General features: G+C 46.3%; 2 protein-coding genes and 4 non-coding genes across 6 annotated transcripts; all 6 read right to left on the reverse strand.

Annotated features, from left to right (window-relative positions):
• Positions 1 to 3,338: 3,338 nt before the first annotated feature.
• rpl17 (ribosomal protein L17) lies at positions 3,339 to 6,534 on the reverse strand. Its single transcript, XM_026298406.1, has 7 exons — positions 6,472 to 6,534; positions 5,976 to 6,026; positions 5,751 to 5,791; positions 5,508 to 5,642; positions 5,211 to 5,309; positions 4,072 to 4,263; positions 3,339 to 3,417 (listed from the first exon to the last, which is right to left on the reverse strand). Exons 2-7 carry the CDS (start codon positions 6,013 to 6,015, stop codon positions 3,370 to 3,372), a joined length of 555 nt encoding a protein of 184 aa, XP_026154191.1. The 5' UTR covers positions 6,016 to 6,026; positions 6,472 to 6,534; the 3' UTR covers positions 3,339 to 3,369.
• LOC113125131 (small nucleolar RNA SNORD58) lies at positions 3,484 to 3,551 on the reverse strand. Its single transcript, XR_003295106.1, has one exon. It is a non-coding gene; the product is annotated as a small nucleolar RNA SNORD58 (small nucleolar RNA).
• Positions 4,794 to 4,860, reverse strand: LOC113125132 (small nucleolar RNA SNORD58). Its single transcript, XR_003295107.1, has one exon. It is a non-coding gene; the product is annotated as a small nucleolar RNA SNORD58 (small nucleolar RNA).
• LOC113125130 (small nucleolar RNA SNORD58) lies at positions 5,407 to 5,473 on the reverse strand. The gene has a single exon (XR_003295105.1). It is a non-coding gene; the product is annotated as a small nucleolar RNA SNORD58 (small nucleolar RNA).
• On the reverse strand, positions 5,864 to 5,933 carry LOC113125133 (small nucleolar RNA SNORD58). The gene has a single exon (XR_003295108.1). It is a non-coding gene; the product is annotated as a small nucleolar RNA SNORD58 (small nucleolar RNA).
• A 4,059-nt stretch (positions 6,535 to 10,593) lies between the features above and the next one.
• Positions 10,594 to 22,723, reverse strand: mfhas1 (multifunctional ROCO family signaling regulator 1). Its single transcript, XM_026297899.2, has 2 exons — positions 19,384 to 22,723; positions 10,594 to 10,854 (listed from the first exon to the last, which is right to left on the reverse strand). The coding sequence occupies exons 1-2, from the start codon at positions 22,331 to 22,333 to the stop codon at positions 10,724 to 10,726; spliced, it is 3,081 nt and encodes a 1,026-aa protein (XP_026153684.1). The 5' UTR covers positions 22,334 to 22,723; the 3' UTR covers positions 10,594 to 10,723.
• Positions 22,724 to 23,868: the final 1,145 nt, after the last annotated feature.

Consider the following 23,868-nt stretch of genomic DNA (forward strand, 5'->3'; position numbering starts at 1 on the left):
ATACTGAGCTGAAAACTGATTCAGGTGTGTGTTTGTTTTCTAATCACAGTTTGTTAAATATGTCAGACCCATTATTCACAAAAACACGGAATATAAAGCCCAGGATGCAGGTTTTCTTCTGTCAGATTGATCTGAAACAAATAATTGATCAGATATTGATCATTGATCAGGAAAAAATATGTCCTAAGGATTTGACCCTATTTTATCAATTTTAATCTGAGTTTTAGACTAAACCCATGATCATTAGAAAAATAGTAATTGATGCTAATAATAGAAATAGAAACATTGACTCCAACAAATTATTAAACAAAATATTTTAAACCTGGTTCATTTAATAAATTTCAAATGACTTTAATAAACTTCAGAACATTTATAGTTTCAGATTTTATATTTTATTTTAACTGCAGCAGTAAATTAAGGAATAAATTTGTCTTGTTGCAGTACAAGTACACACTGTGCTCTGAGGTATTATTATTTCCATGTAGTACTACTTCATCCTTGGACTTCACTAAAGCCAAACCTTGTACTTTTATAGCATATAGTATATAAAGTAGTTAACATCAGCTACCCAGCGGTATATAAAGTACTTCAAATTAGAAGTATATGAGGTAGTTAACGTCAGCTACCCAGTGGTATATAAAGTACTTCAAATTAGAAGTATATAAGGTAGTTAATGTCAGCTACCCAAGCAGTATATAAAGTACTTCAAATTAGAAGTATATGAGGTAGTTAACGTCAGCTACCCAGTGGTATATAAAGTACTTCAAATTAGAAGTATATAAGGTAGTTAATGTCAGCTACCCAAGCAGTATATAAAGTACTTCAAATTAGAAGTATATAAGGTAGTTAACGTCAGCTACCCAGCGGTACATAAAGTACTTCAAATTAGAAGTATATAAGGTAGTTAACGTCAGCTACCCAGCAGTATATATAGTACTTCAAATTAGAAGTATATAAGGTAGTTAACGTCAGCTACCCAGCGGTATATAAAGTACTTCAAATTAGAAGTATATAAGGTAGTTAACGTCAGCTACCCAGCGGTATATAAAGTACTTCAAATTAGAAGTATATAAGGTAGTTAACGTCAGCTACCCAGCGGTACATAAAGTACTTCAAATTAGAAGTATATAAGGTAGTTAACGTCAGCTACCCAGCGGTACATAAAGTACTTCAAATTAGAAGTATATAAGGTAGTTAATGTCAGCTACCCAAGCAGTATATAAAGTACTTCAAATTAGAAGTATATAAGGTAGTTAACGTCAGCTACCCAGCGGTATATAAAGTACTTCAAATTAGAAGTATATAGGGTAGTTAACGTCAGCTACCCAGCGGTACATAAAGTACTTCAAATTAGAAGTATATAAGGTAGTTAACGTCAGCTACCCAGCAGTATATAAAGTACTTCAAATTAGAAGTATATAAGGTAGTTAACGTCAGCTACCCAAGCAGTATATAAAGTACTTCAAATTAGAAGTATATAAGGTAGTTAACGTCAGCTACCCAGCGGTATATATAGTACTTCAAATTAGAAGTATATAAGGAAGTTAACGTCAGCTACCCAGCGGTATATAAAGTACTTCAAATTAGAAGTATATAAGGTAGTTAACGTCAGCTACCCAGCAGTATATATAGTACTTCAAATTAGAAGTATATAAGGTAGTTAACGTCAGCTACCCAGCGGTATATAAAGTACTTCAAATTAGAAGTATATAAGGTAGTTAACGTCAGCTCCAACATTAAAGTGATCAACACAATAATCATCAATAATTAGAATCCAATAATATCAGATCCATTCATGTGAAATGGGCCATTGTGCACAATGAGTACTTTTACTTTGGATACTTCAAGTACATTTGGATGATGGTACTTTTGGACTGTTACTGCAGTAACATGTTGAATGCAGGACTTACTTAAAACAGGATTTGTACTCTGAGGTATTCCTGCTGTTACTGTAGTAAAGCACCTCAGTACTTCTTCCAGCACTGCCTGTGTTTGCAGAATCCTTCATTATTCTCAGTAAAATCCTGTGAACCTGCTCAGAAACAAAAACCAATAATCAGTAATACAATGACGCCCCCTGGTGGCCAGCGACCTCTGGTGCAACGTGAAAAAACTGTTGCATTAAACCTTTAAAGGCTGCAGCTCATCATCATCATCATCATCATCATCCTGGTGCTGAAATATGACTATAGATAAATCAGTACTTTAAAGTACATTCTCCTCCAGACTGTGGTACAGACTCGGTATGAATCATACTTTAACAGGCAGGACCGTGTGTACTCCTCCAGCAGCTTCCTGGTCAGTTATGGAGTGTACCAGGCAGCAAGAGCAGCTGAGGCTGTTCAGCTTCATCAGAGACGGTGAGTTTGATGAATCCAGCTCAGTGTTGATAAACCACAGAACAAAGTATTTCTTGAAATAACCAACCACACATTTACTTCTCTTGTACTGTGTTTCCTCTGTGGAGTCATTTAAACTAATGCAACAGCCAGATGTTGAACATCTGTTCTTACACCAAGCCCCTGACTGACCCATGTAAAGTTTACAAACATCTGCAGGCTCATCCAGATGTGAGAGGAGTCTGGACAAACTGATGGTTTCTACTAAAGTAACACAGGAGGAACAAGACCAGTGTCCTGCAGGAACCTGGAGTCAGGCTGGTTCACCAGAGGACTCAGTACCACACTGGAAATACTCCAGTCCTGCACTCAAACCCCAATGAAGTAAACTATCAGCTAAATATACTTTAAAAGTATCAGAGTACACATTTTACAGAAAACTGTTCCCTGTGTTTTACTGTTACATCTGATGAATATTCCTGCTGTGTTAATGTACATGTTGAACTTTACTGCAGTAGTTGTTTAGGACTGGACCATTTTGAAGTACTTCATAAACCGTGGAGAACATCTGCAGCAGTGCATCATATTCTAGAGGATCTTTGTGTTTGAAGTTTTCACTGCACAGGAAGATGAAAAGAAACTCCAGCTGTCAGACACATGGTGCAGTAAAAACTACAGTATCTGTCTCTGGACTGTAGTGGAGTAAAGCTCTGTACATGTCAATACTCGGTAAAGTACTGTAAATAAGTACTTTGGTAAATGTAGTTCCACCTGTGATAATGAGTTTGGCACCTGCCGTGCGTGGAACATGTTAAGGACAGACACATGAAACATGGCAGAGACTATAAAGATAAAATCAGACCGAGCAGACCACCTGTCCCGTGTGAAACCACAGAAAACTGCAGCTTGGACGAGAAGAACGAGGCTGAAGCTGGAGACCAGCAGGCGTCAGTGAAACCGACTGTGGATCGAACCAAAGAAAAGAAGCAGAGACCTGAGTGATAACACCAAGTTTCCATTTTATTAATATTTACTCCCGAGCCATGAGTTTCTGCTTCTTCAGCTTCTTCTGTGAAACCTGCAGATGAAAAGTCAGAGTCAATAGGGAGACCAGCGGCAGAGGAGCAGAAACGGACTCAGCTCAGCTGCTCAGACTTCACAAGTTTGTTTTCATGTAGAATCCAAAGGTGTCCTAAGAAGTCATCACTGCAGCCACACACCGAACCCACAGGTCAGAAAAGAACAGAAGCTCTGGCTCTTTAACTATCGCTCAGATTAATAAAGGTTAAAAACAGGCTCAGTTTCTCCCCCGGTCACACATGGACCTTCAGACATTTCACCAACATGAAGAAACCTCAGAACCCGAGTCCGTCAGCAGCCAGACCCGAGTCTCATTTACTGTTTAACGTCTGGTCGTAGCATCGTCTAAAATTATTCGGTGTCTGACACACGTGTGATGAGGTTTCTCTGTTATTACTGTTCTAACACTGAACCATCAGCGAGTGTGTGAAAGACCCGTCAGACCCTCTGGGTTCTGCTCTGTGCTGTCAAACACTTTGGGTAGGACTCTAAAGGTTTCAAACACTCCGTTCTTACTGCTCACTGATTTCTTTCTGTCGGGGTCACATTAGCAGATTAAAGACATCACTGTATATATTTAACAGCCAGCTATGGGTCTCTGGTTTCTGCCTGAGTTAAGGGTTAAACTGGTTGACTGTTTCTGGCATCATACCTTCTTCTTCTGCGCCACTTCCTCCTCAGGTTTGGGGACGATCTGCTCCTTCTCGGTCAGGATCATCTCGATGTGGCAGGGGGAGCTCATGTAGGGGTTGATGCGGCCGTGGGCGCGGTAGGTGCGTCTCCTCATCTTGGGGGCCTTGTTGACCTGGATGTGCTCGATGACCAGAGAGTCCACGTCCAGACCCTGAACGCACACAAGGACACAGCCAGGTCAACATCTGGGTCTCTAGAGGTTTTGGGTGTAAGACTGATGCGGTCTCAGCCAGAGAAAAGGTCCAACTTCACCTCTAGCTGCTGATAAAAACTGACCAACTGATCTTTGGGCCATTAAACTTAAGACAAACACACAAAACCAGTCTCAGTTTCCATGAAGAAAATATTTCAGCCATTAGAAAAAACCAGAGCACAACCAGAAAATAAATTTCTGCTCCAGAGAAACAAAGTCACGTTAAAGCAGCACGAGACGTAAGAAACAGACCAGAAAAAGTTGCTTTAAAACTAAAAACTATTTGCTCAGGATTTAATTTGGATAAAGCTTCACATCAAATCAGGGACTTTTCTTCTACGTTGAGCACATTCAAAATCTAAACAAATAAAACTCTGGTCTCTTTTAATGGAACAGGCTTCAGGGCGGACTGTGCTGCCTGATCTCACTGGGGCTGTGAACGTATATTTACAGTTTGAGACGTCGTCAGCAGGTTTACAGTGACTCAGATTGCTCAGATTTCATACTTTCTTTTCATGGGTCATACAAAGGTGTCCTAAATGGTCATCACCGCAATCTTTTCCTGTGAGTCAGAGAAACAGCCCAGACAAAGTGACGCGACTAAACCTGATCTTCACGTAACTGTTCCACATTATTCTGTTTCCCACTGAAGCATCAAACGAGAAAACGCAAAAAAAACCCAAGACACTGATCAGATTTAATGTTCTCAGCCTTCGACAAGCCAACGAGCTCTACAACGAAGAGCTTGGAGTCAGCTCAGCATCTGTTCTCATCACTGTGGTTCTGTCACACACCTGACAGTTCCTAACACGTTGGTTTTGGACAAACTGAACTCGAACCGTCGTGTCAAAGCAGCCGGGCGGTTTGTTAAGGACCGAGGCGGTCCGAGCTCTGGCGTCACGTACCTTGAGCTCGGCGTTGCTCTCTGCGTTCTTCAGCATGTGCAGGAGGAACTCGGCGCTCTTCTTGGGCCAGCGTCCCTGAGTCCATCCAAACTGTTTGGCCTGAAAACAACAACAGGTTAACAGGTGTTTACAGCTGTTTACAGCTGTTCTACCCGCCCCCCCCCCCACGTAAACAACGACCAGCCGGGTCACAAAAGCTGCTCAGATTTAAGGGTTTGTTTCATCTTTAATCCAAAGGTGTCCTAAGAAGGTCATCACCGCAGCCCCGGTCACATGGCGTGTACAGCAGGAGCTCACCTGAGCACACCTTCCCACGCCTCCGTTGTAGCGACGGAAAGGGACGCACTGGTGCTTAACGATGACGTCCCTCAGGTACTTGTTGGCCTTGCGGATGTGCATGCCCTTGATGGCCTGGGCCGTCTCACGGGTGTTCTGTTCACACAGACACATTGATCAATAATCAATAACTGATCGGCCGCCTCTGGTCAATACCACAGGAAGAATCTCGACCTGATTAAACTGAACAGAACCAGAACCCACCTTGAAGTGAACCCGGAGGTTGGAGCCCCTGGACTTGCATGCTGAAACACAAAACATTGGATTTGAAAACGCACAGACCAGAACCGATCAAGTCATTTCAAGCGTCTCAGTTCGGTGCCTCAGATTTTAGTTCGGTTCTTTTCATGTAAGATCCAAAGGTGTCCTAAGAAGTCATCACAGCACTCATGCTAACCCGAACCGGCCCAACACCTGCTCTGTACTCACATTTAGTCGGGTTCTCCGGGTCGAGAGAGTAGCGGACCATTTTCAGAAAATCTGCAAGTTGAGAAAAAGAATATTAAATTTTTAAACTTTAATTTTCAGATTAATGTAGCGCCGTGTTAGCATTAGCTCGGGTTAGCCGACCGGACCAGAAACATTAATTAGCGCCATAAACAGCATAAACTGCAGCAGCAACAGACTCGTCTCAGAAATAAAAGCAACTTTAAACCAAAACTTTAAGTTAAAACTTCAGCTTTTTTCTTTATTTGCTCAGTTTTCATCTCCAGGCGCAGCCAACATGGCGGACAGCCACCAACCCGGTATCGGCTCAAACATTAAAATAAAAACATTATTTACGGGTCCGGACTCAAACACCAAACACCGTCCGAACCGTCTACGTGTCGAGGACAAAAGTCCGCGGACTAAAGAGCAGGATGGCGAAGATTTAGTGAAGATTGAAGGCAGATTCTGCGCTTCAGACACGGGACGCAGCTCCTACCTGTGAGGCCGCGGAGGGAAGAGGAAGGGGCGGGGACAGTGCGCAGCTTCTTCTGCTGCCGCTGAGGGGCTGCGCCCCCTGGCGGCCCGGAGGAGCACGGCGCCCCCTGCGTCCATTCCTGGATCTCACCCAGGTGTTTTCCAGATTATTATGATAATTACAGATGGGTCTGGTGTTTCTGGTTCTTCTAAGCAGGTTTTTAATGATCTGCTGTCAGAGCCACAGATCTGGGGCTAAGACGAGCCAGGGGCCAACAGGGGTCAGAGGTCTCTGGAGCTCACCTTCAAAATATCCCAGAAGACAATAAACAGCCAAAATGACTCTCACATGTCCATAATGACTAATAATGCAGGGAACACTGCTATAAAGACATGAAAAATATCCTCAGAGACACAGGAAGTCCACAATGACACCAAGGAGACACAATCGCGGACAGTAAAGAAAACCACGTGTGTCTCTGAGTGTGGGGGTCTTTCATACCTGCAGCGTGTTGCCAGATTCACTTTACCTTTTTAAAAATGAATAATTTTGCCTATTAAACATGGAAGGAATGAAGGACACGTGGCTTTGGGTATTTTCAGTGGATTTGTCGACAATAACAAACATACAGAACATGGGCAGCTTTATTCTTTTCTAGTCAGACGTCACTGACCCATGTACACGATGGACGAGCTTCAGTCCAAACTTTAACTAAAAATTCTCACTTTGATCCAAAAACTGTGAAGAGCAGGTCTATAATGTTCCTCACACTGGGACAGAACATCTGGACACTGTGAAGGTTCTTAACAAATATAAAGTGCTGTTGATGGGGACTATTTTCAGCTGTGGATTAATACACATTTGGTGAGTTTCACTTTCGAGTCCAGAGTCATGATAATGAGACTAATGTGACAAACGGCAGCATGAAATGATATTAAACACACAGGACACGGTTCAGTGGTACTAAAGCCAGTTATTGGTTTATTTGGTATTTCGTGTGAGATGTTGGACCCAGCTACATAGAAAACCCAGTGTGCACTCTCTCAGTGAGTCATGCACAACATTGCACTGTAAATAATGTCAAAGCTCGAGTGGGGACACCTCGTGTCAACTTACAAAAATAAAGATATTATTTACATCTGACGAAGGAAAAAATCCCCAACACAGGTCAGTGTTTTCATCCAGAAATGAATTCAGAGAGACCACATGTAATAAAGACTGGAAAAGACCTGACTGATCTTCATACACACCATCCCCTCTTATCTGTTTATGTACAGTCAGTGTTTCCGGACAGTTCAGGATGAAATCTCTCACATGGTTTGGTCTGAGGGCAGACACACAGCTCTCCCATCCTTGGCGTGAAAACATCTGTCCCCCCATCGTCTTTAGTCCAGGACCAGGCTGCACCAACGCCCTGAGCAGGCAGAGGATTTTCTGCTGCGTCAGTCACCTGCTGAGGCTGTTTCTGTGTCTACAAATCCACCACCAGGGCTCTACAGTGCAGAACTCTGAGGTATTAGTACTTTAGTTGAGTATTTCCATGTAGTGCTACTTCATCCTTGGCCTTCACTACATGTCAGAGTCGAACCTTGGACTTTTTCCTGCTCTACATTTATCTGATAACTTTAGTTCCTTTTCAGGATCAGATGGATCCAACAAAATACAGACTGATCATCAAACTTTATTGATCCCTGGTGGGAAAATACCAAGATACCCAGTGGTATATAAAGTACTTCAAATTAGAAGTATATAAGGTAGTTAACGTCAGCTACCCAGTGGTATATAAAGTACTTCAAATTAGAAGTATATAAGGTAGTTAACGTCAGCTACCCAGCGGTATATAAAGTACTTCAAATTAGAAGTATATAAGGTAGTTAACGTCAGCTACCCAGCGGTATATAAAGTACTTCAAATTAGAAGTATATAAGGTAGTTAACGTCAGCTACCCAGCAGTATATAAAGTACTTCAAATTAGAAGTATATAAGGTAGTTAACGTCAGCTACCCAGCGGTATATAAAGTACTTCAAATTAGAAGTATATAAGGTAGTTAACGTCAGCTACCCAGCAGTATATAAAGTACTTCAAATTAGAAGTATATAAGGTAGTTAACGTCAGCTACCCAGCAGTATGGAAAGTACTTCAAATTAGAAGTATATAAGGTAGTTAACGTCAGCTACCCAGCAGTATATATAGTACTTCAAATTAGAAGTATATAAGGTAGTTAACGTCAGCTACCCAGCGGTATATAAAGTACTTCAAATTAGAAGTATATAAGGTAGTTAACGTCAGCTACCCAGCAGTATATAAAGTACTTCAAATTAGAAGTATATAAGGTAGTTAATATCAGCTACCCAAGCAGTATATAAAGTACTTCAAATTAGAAGTATATAAGGTAGTTAATATCAGCTACCCAAGCAGTATATAAAGTACTTCAAATTAGAAGTATATAAGGTAGTTAATGTCAGCTACCCAAGCAGTATATAAAGTACTTCAAATTAGAAGTATATAAGGTAGTTAATGTCAGCTACCCAAGCAGTATATAAAGTACTTCAAATTAGAAGTATATAAGGTAGTTAATATCAGCTACCCAAGCAGTATATAAAGTACTTCAAATTAGAAGTATATAAGGTAGTTAATGTCAGCTACCCAGCGGTATATAAAGTACTTCAAATTAGAAGTATATAAGGTGGTTAACGTCAGCTACCCAGCGGTATATAAAGTACTTCAAATTAGAAGTATATAAGGTAGTTAACGTCAGCTACCCAGCGGTATATAAAGTACTTCATATTAGAAGTATATAAGGTAGTTAACATCAGCTACCCAGCGGTATATAAAGTACTTCAAATTAGAAGTATATAAGGTAGTTAACGTCAGCTACCCAGCAGTATATAAAGTACTTCAAATTAGAAGTATATAAGGTAGTTAACGTCAGCTACCCAGCAGTATATAAAGTACTTCAAATTAGAAGTATATAAGGTAGTTAATGTCAGCTACCCAGCAGTATATAAAATACTTCAAATTACAAGTATATAAGGTAGTTAACGTCAGCTACCCAGCAGTATATATAGTACTTCAAATTAGAAGTATATAAGGTAGTTAATGTCAGCTACCCAGCAGTATATAAAGTACTTCAAATTAGAAGTATATAGAGTAATTTTGCTACTTCAAGTGTATTTTGATGCTGATGCTTTTGGACTTTTACCGCAGCAACACTCTGAATGCAGGACTGGTTTCACGTCGGCTGTAATGAGCTGATAATGTTCATCCAACAGGAACAGAACAGACTTTGGTGAATCTGGACAAAAATGTAGAAACAAGGTGTAAATCAGGGAGGTTCTGGCAGGTAGAGGCAGGCTAGCAGTTTCCCCCTGTTTCCAGTCTTTATGCTAAGCTAAGCTAACAGGTGTGTGTTTAATGTACAGACATGACAGTGGATCCGTCTGAAACTGAAAATAAATAAACCCAATGGTTTTTCCTTTAGGCCTCAGTCGTCAGCAGGTTTCAGTCCGAGCTGGTTTCTACAGGACGGGGCTGCGTTCAACCACAGGTGCAGCTTGAAAACCCTGCATGCGGCTCCAGACATCATTTAGTTCACACCCTCAAAATGAGCTAAGGACACAGAAACAGCCCCAACAGGTTTCAGCTCCACAGACAAAGATGGACATGGGACGTGTCTTCACCTCTTCTGTCCTGGTCTCATCAGGATCATCCTTCCCACAAACCACCGGCTCAAACGTTTAGAGGTTTTGCAGAGTCCTTCAGTCCAGTAGAGACCTGAACCAGAGCTTCACAAGTTTCTCATCAGCTGAAAATCTCTCAGTTTCTGTAGAAAGGAACCAAATGTCTTCACAGGAGATTCACTTATTTAAACGGAGGAACCGGAGAACCATTGTGGCTGAAGTTGGTGCTCAGAGCTCCCTAAATACTGTTCAGGGCTGAGACGTCAGGAAACCGGGCTGGACAACCTGCAACAGAGAAGGCAGAACATTTATGTTTATTTTATTTCACGACTTCACTGAACACATTTCTCATTGTGACTATCAGAACTCAGTCTATTTCTACTGTTACTTCAGTAACGGACCTGAGTACAAAGAGTAACTGCAGTCCGGTACGTACGTGTGAAGCAGAGATCCGGTGCCGCCTGCAGCTGGAGGGTCAGGTCACTGTACTGAGACCGTTGGGGGGGGGGATCAGGCTGATGGGGGTGCAGCAGTGGGACGGGTGCAGGTGGAAGTGGAGGTTCTGGTGGGAGGAGCCGGGCCGGGGGTCGGGTCACTTCAGAGAGGGGCTGAGCACCGTGGGAGTGGGGGGGTAAACCAGCTCCACGTTGACCCGCTCCGAGCCGTTCTTTGGACAGATGATCTCAGTGAGACCCTCGGGCCGAGGCTGGCTCAGCAGCTCACCTGGAACACAGGACACAGAACAACCAGATTCTCAGACACAAACTGACATGGCCTCTGACCTCTGACCCCGCCCACTGAACCAGGAGGTTCTGCTCTGACGCCCAATCAGCCTGCAGGACAGAGGAGTCCCAGCAGAGGGCGCCGAGTGTTAAACTACCAAACGGTGTGTATTGAGTTGAGGATTGAGGATTAAATTAGAATAATGAAATCTGCTGTGATGTTCATATTTATCACACACAACGTGTCTTCACTTTACAGCGTCATTAAAACTAATTATCTGAACCTGTTCCTCCTGCAGCTACCAGACAGGTCTGAGAGGCCTGAGCACTCTCGTCTTCTTTCACAAAAGTGATCAAGGATTTAGGTTTAGGATGGCGCCCGGGTGCTGCCTGGGAGTCTGAACTCAGGGCATAGTTTACTGAGTGCACAGTCATTGTTACTGCTGCTATTTTTACCTCGGCCTTGGTAGGTTCACGTTTTCACTCCGTATAAATAAGGTTTAAATTATGAGAGAGCACTGGTGTAAACACTTGACATCCACACATTCCGGATCCAATCCTGCTCTGCTGTTAAAAATGACCTGAGCCTGGATCCTGGACTGAAAGATCAACTTGGAGTTTCGTTAAACTGTTTACACTCGAGCGTTATCAGCTTATCAGTGCACTACTGTACTGTCAGCTGCAGCTCGGAGTCCTCGCTCAGACCAGGAGAGACCACATCCACAACAGATCTTTACTCTTGGGTCATCTCTGATCTGCTGCCTCGTTCAGTCCAGACCCCTCGGGTGGTCCGGGACAGGTCTACCAGGTTCTGGATTCACACACATTACGCTGAGTATACCCCATTCATTGTGTGTCAGTCTGGGATTTGGACTCAGTAACACACAATCAGAGCAGCTGCACCTCAGTCTGCTGCCACTCCAGGACTTAAACTATGTCGTGGTCCTGCTCAGAAACCACTGTGCTCACTGAGACTCTCAGTTGCATTACTGCTCCTGGATCATCGGATCACTTTCACACATTAATTCCTTTTTTTCAGGGCATCTGCAGCTCAGTCGCACTCAGGTCAGAGTATAATCCGGGTTTGACCTGCTTCTGCACCTAAACCGGCATCGAGATGAGACCAGTCATCAGGAGCCTCCTGCAGGTTGTTTCTAAAGCCACAAACACACTTTCAACACTTTCACCGCCTTATTGTCCCATAAAGACCTGCAGCGTCATGTGAGCCTGATGCCTCTGACTGAACCGTTGAGCCCAGGATCTGTGCGTGATGACCTGCCAGATTTTCAGCAGATTCTCCAGGATTTTAAAAATCATCTTATTACCAGGGTTTATTTCCCAGGTTGTTCCCAGATTAACAGACAAGCTCAGTGATGTGAGCTTCCTGTTTACCAATGCACAGAGAACTACAACAAAATCAGAAACAGTCAGACAAACAGTCAACAACACAGTCAGAATCAGGTGCAGCAGGTCTGTGAGCACATCAATAATTAATAATCACCAATAGTCACATGTTTTCGCAGCAGATGAAAAGACTGAGTCAGACGCTGCAGATCAGCTGACGAGTCATGCAGCATCAACAGTCACTGCCCTTCAGTCTTTTCTCATCGCACCAAACGCTGCTGCCACAACGGCCCGTTAGTTAGTTAGTTGGTTAGTTAGTTGGTTAGTTAGTTAATCCTGTTGATTGATCTCAGATATTTTTACTGATTTAGTCTCATTTGTTCCTTTAACAGTTTAACACAATCAATGCAGCTTTTCATCCTCAGATGTGAGGCAGCGACTGCTGAGCCCTGAATCAGACCCAAGCCTGAGAACTCCTCCTCCTCCTCCTCCTCCTCCTCCTGCAAGGGAGAGGAGGTCCAGTCACCCACAGACCTGACAAAGAGGAACTGGAATGTGCTTACTGATCACAGCTCCTCCTCCTCCTCCTCCTCCTCCTCCTGCGAGGGAGAGGAGGTCCAGTCACCCACAGACCTGACAAAGAGGAACTGGAATGTGCTCACAGTTCCTCCTCCTCCTCCTCCTCCTCCTCCTCCTCCTCCTGCTGCCCCTCCTCCCTCAGCAGCAGGTAGATGAAGCGTTTCCACCTCTTCTTCTCTGCAGCCTTAAAAGGAAGCTCGGGCAGTTTTTCCGTCTCCAGGAAACTCCCGCTGGGATGTTGGATGTTTGGAAAATGAGTGAAGGAAACTCACTGAGCTCCATTGACAAACTGTTTCCAAACTGCTCAGACATCCGCTTCACTTCCTCTGCTATTGTTGAGCCTCGAGTGAAAAGTCTGAGGAGGAACTTTGAGGATTTTTGGGCGGCAGGCTAACACGTACACCAACATTAGCATATGAACTTCCCAGCATGCACTGTTCAGGGATAAAACCCGCGGCTGCACTAACAGATGATGTTGCACCTTTTCCCTGCGTCACAGGCAGAGACGTCTGTGAAACTGCAACAAGGTGAGACGATGCTCGGTGTAACGTCTGCCGAGCAAACGTTCACGCTGACGTGGAGAAAACAGCAGCCACAGCTTTTTAAACTCTGACTCAAAGCTTTGACTTTGTGTCTCCAGAGGGCCGGGGGAAACGGCCGTGATGGAAACTGTGTCCTCAGTCATGGAAACAGGAGGAACCACGACAAGAGTCAGGATCTCCATGAACCATCTGCTCAGCTGCTGCTGGTGACGTTAGTTAGAGCAGAGTTAAACACGGTCTGACCTCAGCAAGCCTTCACTTCTGTTTTCATGCAGAAAATATGTTGGATAAAGAAGCAGTCGCCTCACACACACACACACACACACACACACACACACACACACACACACACACACACTCACTCACACTCACACACACACACACACACCCTCACACACACTCACACACACTCACACACTCACACACACACACACACACTCACTCACACTCACACACACACACACACACACTCACTCACACACCCTCACACACACTCACACACACACACACTCACTCACACTCACTCACACTCACTCACACACACACACACACACACACACACACACTCACTCACACACACTCACACACACACTCACACACACTCACACACACACTCACACACACTCACTCACACTCACTCACACTCACACACTCACTCACACACACTCACACGCACTCACACGCACTCACACACACACACAACCTGCTGGTCAGCTCCATGTTACTGTGTCAAACTACGGTGGAAAATAAAAAAATCACGTCAGACTTAAAACAAGAAAACAAATAACAGGTAGAAGGAAGTAATGTCAGTGTTAAAGGAAGCAGCTGCTGATTTTCCATCCAGAGACTGACTCAGTGACGTGTGTGTAATATTTGCCTGCAGAGTGCCTTCCTGTGCAGTCCTGTTACTGGGGTAAAGGATCTGAGTACGTCTACCAGCAGCTATGATGTGTATGATAAATGTGTTGAAGATGTTTAAAGTGTGCAGCGACAGGTTAAACCGAGCTCGTCAGGGAAAATAACTCCAGAAACGTCTGTTTTAGCTTCCTCTCAGGATTTAAGCGACGCAGCTCGGGCTAATGAACACTGACAGTGGATGGATCCAGGCCTGTCTGGGCTCAGCGGAGGCCTGTGACATGTGCCAGAGAAGAAGCAGGATGTGGAACATGGAGCAGGATCAGTTCTGGAGACTCGGCGGTCGTCAGTCACCAACAGTCACGCCCAGATATCGTGACCAGCCTCCTAAATCTCAGCACATGAGGCTAATCTGCTGTGATCAGCAGCTGCACTGATGCTCAGGAATGTGTGGCCTACTTCCACAGCACAGGAAACCGACCAAAAATAACCAGGTCCTGTCAGTCTGCAGGTCTGAGCGCAGACCCAGAGTGTGCAGGAGATTCAGACCAGTGCATGAGCCGCGTGCACCATCGTCCACAAACAGCTGGGCGTCAGCAGATTACAACAAGGACTAGTTATTAACGGCAGAACCGACAGGAGCACTGAAGGTGCTGCTGACTGAGATGCAGCTGTGTGTGTGATGTGTGTGTGTGTGTGTGTGTGTGCGATGTGTGATGTGTGTGTGTGTGTGTGTGTGTGTGTGTGTGCGTGTGTGATGTGTGTGTGTGTGTGTGTGTGCGATGTGTGTGCGCGATGTGGTTATTATGTGACGTCGAATGACAACAAGCGTCTCCATCAGAAACGCCTGAACTTCTCCTCCTCACATCTGGACCAGCTGGGCGGCAGAACGTCCGAGGTCTGACACTGTGGACAAACACAGAGTGACGAACTGAAGCAGGAGAACAAGCAGGGCCAGGGTGCAGCGTCTAGAAGCTCACATCATTTTTATCGCCTCATCGATCTTTCCTCAGGTCAGCGCTCACAGAAAATCCTCTGCGTACGACCCGTCTGAGCTGACGGAGCAGGATTACTGCAGGCTGATGTAACAGGATTGTCATCACCGCCACCAGATTAGTCCCAGCACATTTCAGCCCCGTTAGAACCAAAGCACGCGCTGCTGTTATCTGTTATCTCCCAGCGCAACATGAATCACAGAGCGTCTCAGCCTCATCACACAAACATGCTGCAACAAGCTGCTGCCCTGACACACAACTCCCCTCAGCTCTTAGACACAACAGGGACCAGAAGTCAGAGACAGGAGGAAACGACATCATGGTTTAATCTTCAAGTCAAACCACCGTTCACTTGTCTCCATTCTGTTCAGACATGTCCCACAGCCTCATTTCCACCTCTAACATGGGAACAACTGAACAACACCGTCCTCAGAGCTTCACACTGATGGACATTTAGGGTGAAGCTCCTGATGGAGCCAAACTGGAAGGAACATATGGGAAATGCACAAATGATGTTCTGGTTCTTCACATTTCAGTTCAGTCTGTGCATGGGGGCAGTATAGGAGCTCAGGTGGTTCACACCTGGTCCATGTCCCTGTGCAAACAGTGCGTTTGTTTAACATGTGAAGCAGCAGCCCAAACCCTTCTGTTTGTTTTACCAACAGAAGCAAATAAAAAATCTCAGACCTGAGCTCACCTGTAGCTGGGTCACCCCGGGCCCTAAAGGCAAAAGCCGACGTGGAGGTTTGCAGCATTAGCAGAGAAACAATCAGAGCAGCTGTTCACCAAACTAACACTGAGCTGTGAGGTTAGAAATATAAGGAAGATGTTTCACCACATCACAAATAAACACACGCTAAACTTGGACTGACTGGAGGAGCTGTTAAGATGAAGCAAAGTGTCTACTCTGCAACTTAAATGTGCAAATGATTCAGAAACTGCACCATGTCTGCATCTCCTCCTGCCTGCAGGAGAAACAAACCTCGGACCAACACATTGTTTGAACTATGGCACAGAGCAGCTCCTCCAGTGAAGGTAAATCCACCATGTTGAGGTGGAACGTGTTCCCACAGCAAACAGGGTCTAACATCTGATCCATGTCTAATTACATCGTGCTGTGTGAGCGACTCAGTGTTGGAGAGAAGCTGGAGGCTCAGATCAGAGAAAACCTGTGGAGGAGACGTGTTCAGACCAAGACCTGGCCCCGGTTCACACGTCGGCAGGCGAGCGGAGCCTGGAGCTAAAACAACATGACGACAAGAAAACAACCTGTGGGCGGAGCACGTCTGCGGGGAACACACACCTGAGGGACAGGGAGGTCTGGTTCCAGCGTGAGCTCAGCCAACTGCTGCATTTCACTGCCTCGCTGTTCATCTGCTGGGTCGGCAGCTCGCTCTAATCCTGATCCTCTAACTGGATTAAGAGGAGCTGGCTGAGCTGCAGTGAAAGTTTTCTGTGAGCACAGATCTGCAGCTGGTCGACACATGACTCCTCTGCCTTCCAGCTTTCAGCTACACAAACCTCTGGGCCCACATGTTAAACTGCAGTGGGCAGCAGGACCAGCAGCAGCTCTGACACATGGTGCTTCTGAAAACCTGCTGAGACCATCAGGAGCTGCTGGGACTATAGGGACTATAAGGTCCATCGACCAGTTAAACTCCAGCCTTTCGGTCCCTGCTGAGATGATCTTCTTACTGAAACAGCTGAATCTATTTCTGCGTCTGCCTAATCTGGGCTCAACCTGACACCGGCCGAGAACATATTTAACTCAGGTCTGACAGAAACATCCAGCAGCAACCTGAGACAACTCTTCGGTGAAGAAGAACAGGATGAGAATCAGATCAAACTTCTACAGAACACAAACTGTGTTTAGTCTGCTCGGCTCAGTGGAGCCCAAACTCTGCATCAACACACTGCAGCCAAAAATCTCATGTCCATAAAAGGCCAAGTGAAACCCAGGGCGCTCCAACAGGAACTGGAGGCCTCTTTCCAAGGTTACGGGTCTGTGCAGTCGACAGGGACAAACACAAACAGTCATTCTGCTCTGTCCTTTAACCTGCAGGCGGTCGGTCGGTCAGTGGTCCGCTGATGCACTTTATTCATCCAGACTGACTCAGGGACGAGTGTTTGATGTAAAAAGCTTCAGATTATTTGGAAAAGTGCAGCGTCAGAAAACACACAGGCTGCACCTGATTTGATCTTACAGCAGTGGACAGTGGAAAACGTGCACAGATGGTCCAGTCCAGCTTACCCAGTACCACAGACCCGACTGTAAGTGACTGTACAACACACAGCTGTCAGAAACACTGCTCCTGTTTGTCTGAGAGTCGGTTCTTAACTAACCAAGTCGCGGCAGAGCAGGAGGAAGAAAAACAAAAAGGAAATTCAAAAACCAACAGATGAAAATGTGTTTGTCCTTTCAGGTTTTATTACAAATCAAATCCTGTTCCCAAACTGGCCCCAGACCTGCAGACTGGAGAGGGTGTGTTCCTCTAATGGCCACACACCTGCATCTCTACCTGGGTTAGTCCAACACACCTGGGTCCTCTGAGGGCCGCTCAGCCTCAGCAGAACTTAGGGACTTTCTGAATTTACTGCCTGACACCACGAGGCGTGAGAAAACCCCCGGCAGCAGCGCGTGATGAAGAACAGGGCTGTTTCTCTGCTCCACTGACACTTTTCTTTTTTTCAGGCCACAAAACAAACTCACAGCTTTTCCTCGTCTGGTTGACTGGCTGAGCAGAAAGCACGGCCTGTCTCTTATCAGCCTCTCTGAAACGAGTCCAGCTATGAAATGATTCATTAAACATCAGGCCTGTAATCACACACACACCATTTCATCACATCCGGCCTCACACACAGACACAAAACAACTTTTCCAGCCTCTCTGTGGTTCGTACCGAGCACAGCCCGTTTTCAGAAATATAATTTCCCTGAGAGTTTGAAAGCTGCAGCCTGTTAGAAACACTCACACCACGAGTCCACGTCAGCACAGCCCAACACCTCCGCCTCCATTGTTTTCACTGGTCTTCTGCTCCTGACTCAGACTGTTCAAACTCTGCTGCAATCATTTATTTTGTTTATACATTCAATCAATCAACATAAAGAACTGGAAACCAGTGGCCGTCTTATGTCGGCGACCTCTGTGACCCAGGCGTTAGTGGCCCGCCACAATAAAAGCTCTGCAAACCCGAGAAGCAGCAGTGCTGCAGAGCGGAGACCTTCACAAGCTGAGCAGGAGCAGGGTCAGAAATTAAAGGAGTGGAAAATATATAAAAAAGAGGAGGTTCATGGATAAACTGTCTGAAAAACCTGGAGCCTGAACAAACCAACAGTCCTGAGACAAAGAGGAAGGAGCAGACTGACACGCCACAACAAGGCTGCTGGCTGTGGGTTTGTTAAATGGCGGCATGAAACTGCAGCTGTGTGAAATCAGACTGAGTCGGGTCTGAAGCTGCTGACACACTAATATGTCCAAAATCCAATAAAGGGCCTCTGAAGTGAGCTCTTAGCTTCTGACGGACGCCCTCACAGGAGATCACATTACAGCGCAGGACGTCTCATCTGCTGCCAGGAAAATCAGAGTTACAGCAACAGCAGCTCAAGCTGCCAGGACAGACCCCCCCCCCTGACCACGATTCCCGACACTATGAGCCATCTCTGCATCTTTAATGAGCCTCGTCTCAAATCAGGCTGTAGCTGAATCAGACCCAAAGGTCCTTCCGGCTGCAGGTGAGCCCCCTCACCGCCCAGGCTGCTTCTGGGCTCTGGTCATGTGACCGGTACGTCACCATAGAGACCAGAAAAGCAAAACATCCTCAGCATCATCGTCTCTTAAGAATACACATCCTTAATAATCTCACTATTTAGGACCATGATTTGACTTGGAGCTGTTTTATTGTTACTGTTTACAAACACGAGGTGAAACCAGAAAAACTCACACGATACAAAATGTGTTTACTTGAAAAATGAAAATAAATTCATTGATTATTTGCTGTAGAATAATTTTCTCTCAGTCTGATCATTGTTTCACTTCAGTGTGTTGCTTAAAGGCAGCGGCACGGTTTTCTATGCTCTGGCTGTAAATCAGATACTGTACTATGGGTCTCTGTTCCTACAGAAACCAGAACCAGCCTTGGACTCACTGCACAGCTGAAAACAGCTGGTGAATCAGCAGAGCGGTGGACTCTATAGAGTGAATTAAAGAGGACTTACCTGGAAAGGCGTGTGGGTTGGACGACCCTCTCTTGAGGCACTTGGAGCAGAGGATATGTACGGAGTAGTGCAGGCCGGGCCACTCCTGCAGCAGCACGTTCAGCTCCTCCACCAGCGGCGTGACGGCCTGCCATGCAGTCCAGATGTTGGGCAGCGAGGCGTGGCTGGCGATGGACAGAGTCTCTGCCTGCAGCTTCCCTTTGGAAGGCTGGTGGCTGATCACCACGGGGACTTTACCTCGATAGGCGAGGATCTGGTGCCTGCCGTCCGACCTCTGGACGACGTGGCTGTTGATCTGCGCGCTGAAGCGTGAGAACAGCCCGGGAGGAAACAGGAAGGGGAAGCTGTACTGGATGTGCAGCTGCTCCACAGAGAAGAAGTGACACTGAGACAGAGAGCTCCCGCCGGCTTCGGCCTCCGCCCGGGGCTCCTCGCTGCTGACGTAGCTGGGGAACTTGTACCACACCGTGGCACCGTTCAGAGGCTTGATGCGGGGTTTGTTGATGCAGTAGCAGATCCCCATCTTCTCCAGGAGCTCCATGATGAGGTGCAGGTCCTGCTGGGTCTGGATGAGCGGTCTGAGGAGGAGGCGGATTATGTTGGAGGGCAAAAGGCCGTGCTGGAGAAAGCCCTCCACGTGGTGCTGCAGATGGGTCACCCTGAGGTTTTCTCCCTTCTCATCCTCTATAACCAGACTCACCCTCCCCTTGTCCCCCCTCTCCCCCTCAGACAGGAGCCGGTCCAACAGCGTGGACTCATCCCTCTGGAAGAAGACATTAAGAATTGCAATGAACCGTGGAAGATTGTGAAAAACATACTCCTTCAGGGTGAGGTTGTCCTCGAAGTAGAGCAGCTTCCCGCTCTCGTGCAGGTAGGATAAGGCGCTTTGTAGTCTGTCCTCAGTGAGCCCCACCTGGAGGCCCAGACGGGCCGAGTCCCACCACGAGAGCCACAGGTCTTTGGGCTTAAAGTGCAACTCCTCCAGCATCTGCCAGGACTTTGGCAGCACACGGTGGAGGTTGGGAAAGATTTCCCTGTGGTCTGCGATGGACATGAGCTTCTCTCTCAGTCTCTGGATGTTTCTCTGGGCCTCTGTGCAGCTGACACTCAGGACAGGAGACAGGATCTGCAGTCGGTGGTTCAGCATGTACTGCAGCTGGGCCTTCCTGCGCCTCAGGTTCCTGTCCGAGACCCCGTAAAAGAGGACGTGAGGGCTGGAGGTGCGGACGCTGTAGCCCTGCTCCAGTGCCTGGTCCACCTGCAGAGCAAGGCTCCTCAGGGTCTGGATGTCTCTCTTCTCCTGCAGACCGATCTGCCTGTGGATGTCCAGACTTTTCTCCTCCAGCTCCACCTCTGCACACAGGTCAGCATGTGTGCCCACCAAACACACAACAGCGTGGGGTACTTTGGCACTGAGGAGGTGCAGGAAATATCCGACGTGGGAATAAAAGTTTTTGGGTGAATATGTTTTGAGATTGACAACGAGAACGTAGAGAGCACCAGGGGAGAGAAAAAAGGGTTTAATGAGGTCGTAGTTTTGCTTCCCTGACAAGTCGTACACTAGAAATGTGAGACAGCGGTCGGCGTCTGCTACCCAGTTAGTGACTTCAATTCCTCCGTTTCCCTGGATTCCTCTAACATCCTGCGGTCTGCTCACCACGCTCTGCCTGAGCCAGGTTTTTCCAGCGTTTTTCATTCCCATCAGGACCAGTTTCAGTCGTGGTTTCACTGCAAGCTGGGAATGTGCAAGCTCCTTCTGATAGGCTGCGACGTAAGGGATGCCCTTCATACACACCTCGTACGGAGGCTGGATGAGGGGGTTATCCTTCACCTTCCAGATGTTCACTTTGGACAGTTTTCCAAAATTATCTGGAAGTATGGCTATTTGGTTACCCTGTAAAACAAGTTCCTCCAACTTCTCCAGGTCCACAATAGAATCAGGCAGATACATGATGCTGTTGTTGTCCAGCCAAAGGTTCGCCAGCTTCACCAGCTGACCTATTTCCTCTGGAATATGAGTCAGTTTATTCCTGCTCAGGTAAAGTTCCTCCAACCCTGTGATGGTCAAAATCACCTGGGGAAATGTTTCAAACTCATTGGAGGACAAATTGATCATTTTGAGTCTTTGGAGGTTTCCAAAAGAAGGCGGCAGAGATGTGAGGTTGTTTCCATCCAGCATCAGGCTCTCCAGGTTGTGCAGGTGACAGAAAGTGTCAGGTAAAGTGGACACGTGGAGACTGCTGAGCCACAGGATTTTGATGGACTGCAGCTTCAGGAAGTCTGCTGGTAACGCCTCAAACTTGTTTCCGGAACAGTCGAGTTCCTCCAGCTCGCTGAGGGCCAGGATCTCAGGGGGGAACTGGTTCAGCTTGTTGTGATCTGCATCCAGAGTGCGCAGCCTGGCGAGGCTGGAGAAAGACCTGGGCAGATCATGCAGGTCGTTGAAGCTGATGTCCAGCTCCTCCACAAACTGAAGCGCTCCAATCTGAGCAGGCAGATACTGGATTTTGTTGTGACTGATGCATAGCTTCTTCAGCCCCTTCAGCTGGCTCACACCTTCGGAGAGGCTTCTCAGGCAGTTGTGGCTCATGTCGAGCTCCACCAGCTGCCCCAGTTCAAACACCGCCCTGGGGACCGCGGTGAACTTGTTCCTGCGGAGGACGAGGATGCGCAGGTTGTTGAGGGTGGATCCCAGCCCGTCGGGCAGCTCCTGCAGGGAGTTGTTGCCCAGATTGAGCACCTCTACCTCAGCTATGTTCTCCGGCAGGATGATCTGGTTGTTTTTGGAGCAGAGGGTGAGCTGGCGCAGGTTGCTCCGCAGCTTCCTGGACCGCAGGGCGGCATCCCTCCACAACCTGGCCGTTTTCAGATTATTCTCCTTGTCCTCCATGGCGTTACAGCCGGCCCCCTCCTCCTCCTCCTCGTCCTTGTTTTCATTGAGAGTTTTCATGGATCCTGAGCGGGCAGCATGGTGGACGGGGTCCTGCAAAAACCAGCGCGCTGCTCAACAACACACCCTCCGTCAGCCAGAGGAGAAAGACCAGTTTGTGTCGGGAAACGATCGAGCTTTTCGTCGGGAGCAGGAGGAGTGTCTGTGGCGGCGGAAGCATCCTTTTCTCCTGCGCCACTCCGCGCACAATGAAAACAAACCGCCGCGGTTACTGCTCCGGATTTACCGCAAATCCGAGGTCCGGGTGAGTCCTGCCCTTCCCCGGAGTCCCCATCGCCGCCGCCTGGATCTGGGTCTCTGGATAAATCCGCGGGTTTGTGGGAGCTTTCCGAGCCGCTCCGTCTCTTCCTGGCAGCGGGGACTGGAAGTGAAGCGGCAGCAGCGCGCACTGCGTCAGATCTGTGCGCACCGCTCCACCCTGTCTCCCCCTTCTCCTTTCTCCTCCCTGTCTCCTCCTCCTCCTTTCTCCTTCTCCTTTCTCCTCCACCGTCCTGCACCAGGCAGCAGCTTCATTTCTCTCCATTTATTCACCATTATCATTATTATTATTTATTATTATAATTAATAAACTTTCCTGTTGTTTCAGCACAAAAACATCCGGATTTCAAAATAAAGGCCCTAAGTGTTGGAATTCTATCACAAATTCTTGCTGGAATATAACACGTCTATTTCTGAAATGCACATAAAGTTTTCATATCCTGAATAATCCAATCAATAATAACAAAAATAAAAAATAATGGAAAAACGCAGCACAAACGTTTTTAATTTCTGCAAACGTAAAGTCTCAAGTCATGAGCGGATCAGTTCAGTAATTTGGATTCAGGAAGTCACGTCATACTTGTATTTCTATCTGAATGTGACATTTCATGACAAAAGCAGCCAGATTTCATCCGTCAGCGTTTAATGAGGTTTATAAAGTTGTGCTAACACTGAGAGTGAAGAACCTTTACTGTGGCATTTTACATGAATCCATCCCAGCAGGAAATGAAACAGACTAAAGGTTCAGTTTGTTCCTAAACAAAGAAAAGGCTGAAATGACAAAGTGGAAAACAAAGTGGACTCTGTCTCCCTCTAATGGACACGAGGTGCAAACGCACCTGAGGAGGAGTAAAAGTATTTTACCTGTGGAAACTTAAATATTCCCACTGATTTGTAGACACACAGAGAAGGTTGACTGATCTGACCAACAGCTACTTCCTGCAGTGGCATCACTTTATTTCCCAGAGGTCGAGCTGTGCAGTGTGTGTGTGTGTGTCTCAGTCTCCAGCCACGGTGCACAACCTGTCCCTCACACTTTCACCTTTAAAAGTCAAACTGAACATTACAACAAATTAAAATATACAACTTTATTGACCAGCATTTCTTAAATTACTTGCCATCTTTTACATTCAACTTCTCAACAATGCAAACATAAAATACTTTAAGGCAGGCACATACAAAACACTTTTCAAAAACAATCCTCGATTACAAACAACTGTAGCTTCTCTTTAGTGGTTTTGACACATTCAACATGACAGATTGTTAAAAAACACAGA

Source organism: Mastacembelus armatus, chromosome 12, assembly GCF_900324485.2.
Source record: "Mastacembelus armatus chromosome 12, fMasArm1.2, whole genome shotgun sequence".
Lineage (NCBI taxonomy): Eukaryota > Metazoa > Chordata > Actinopteri > Synbranchiformes > Mastacembelidae > Mastacembelus > Mastacembelus armatus.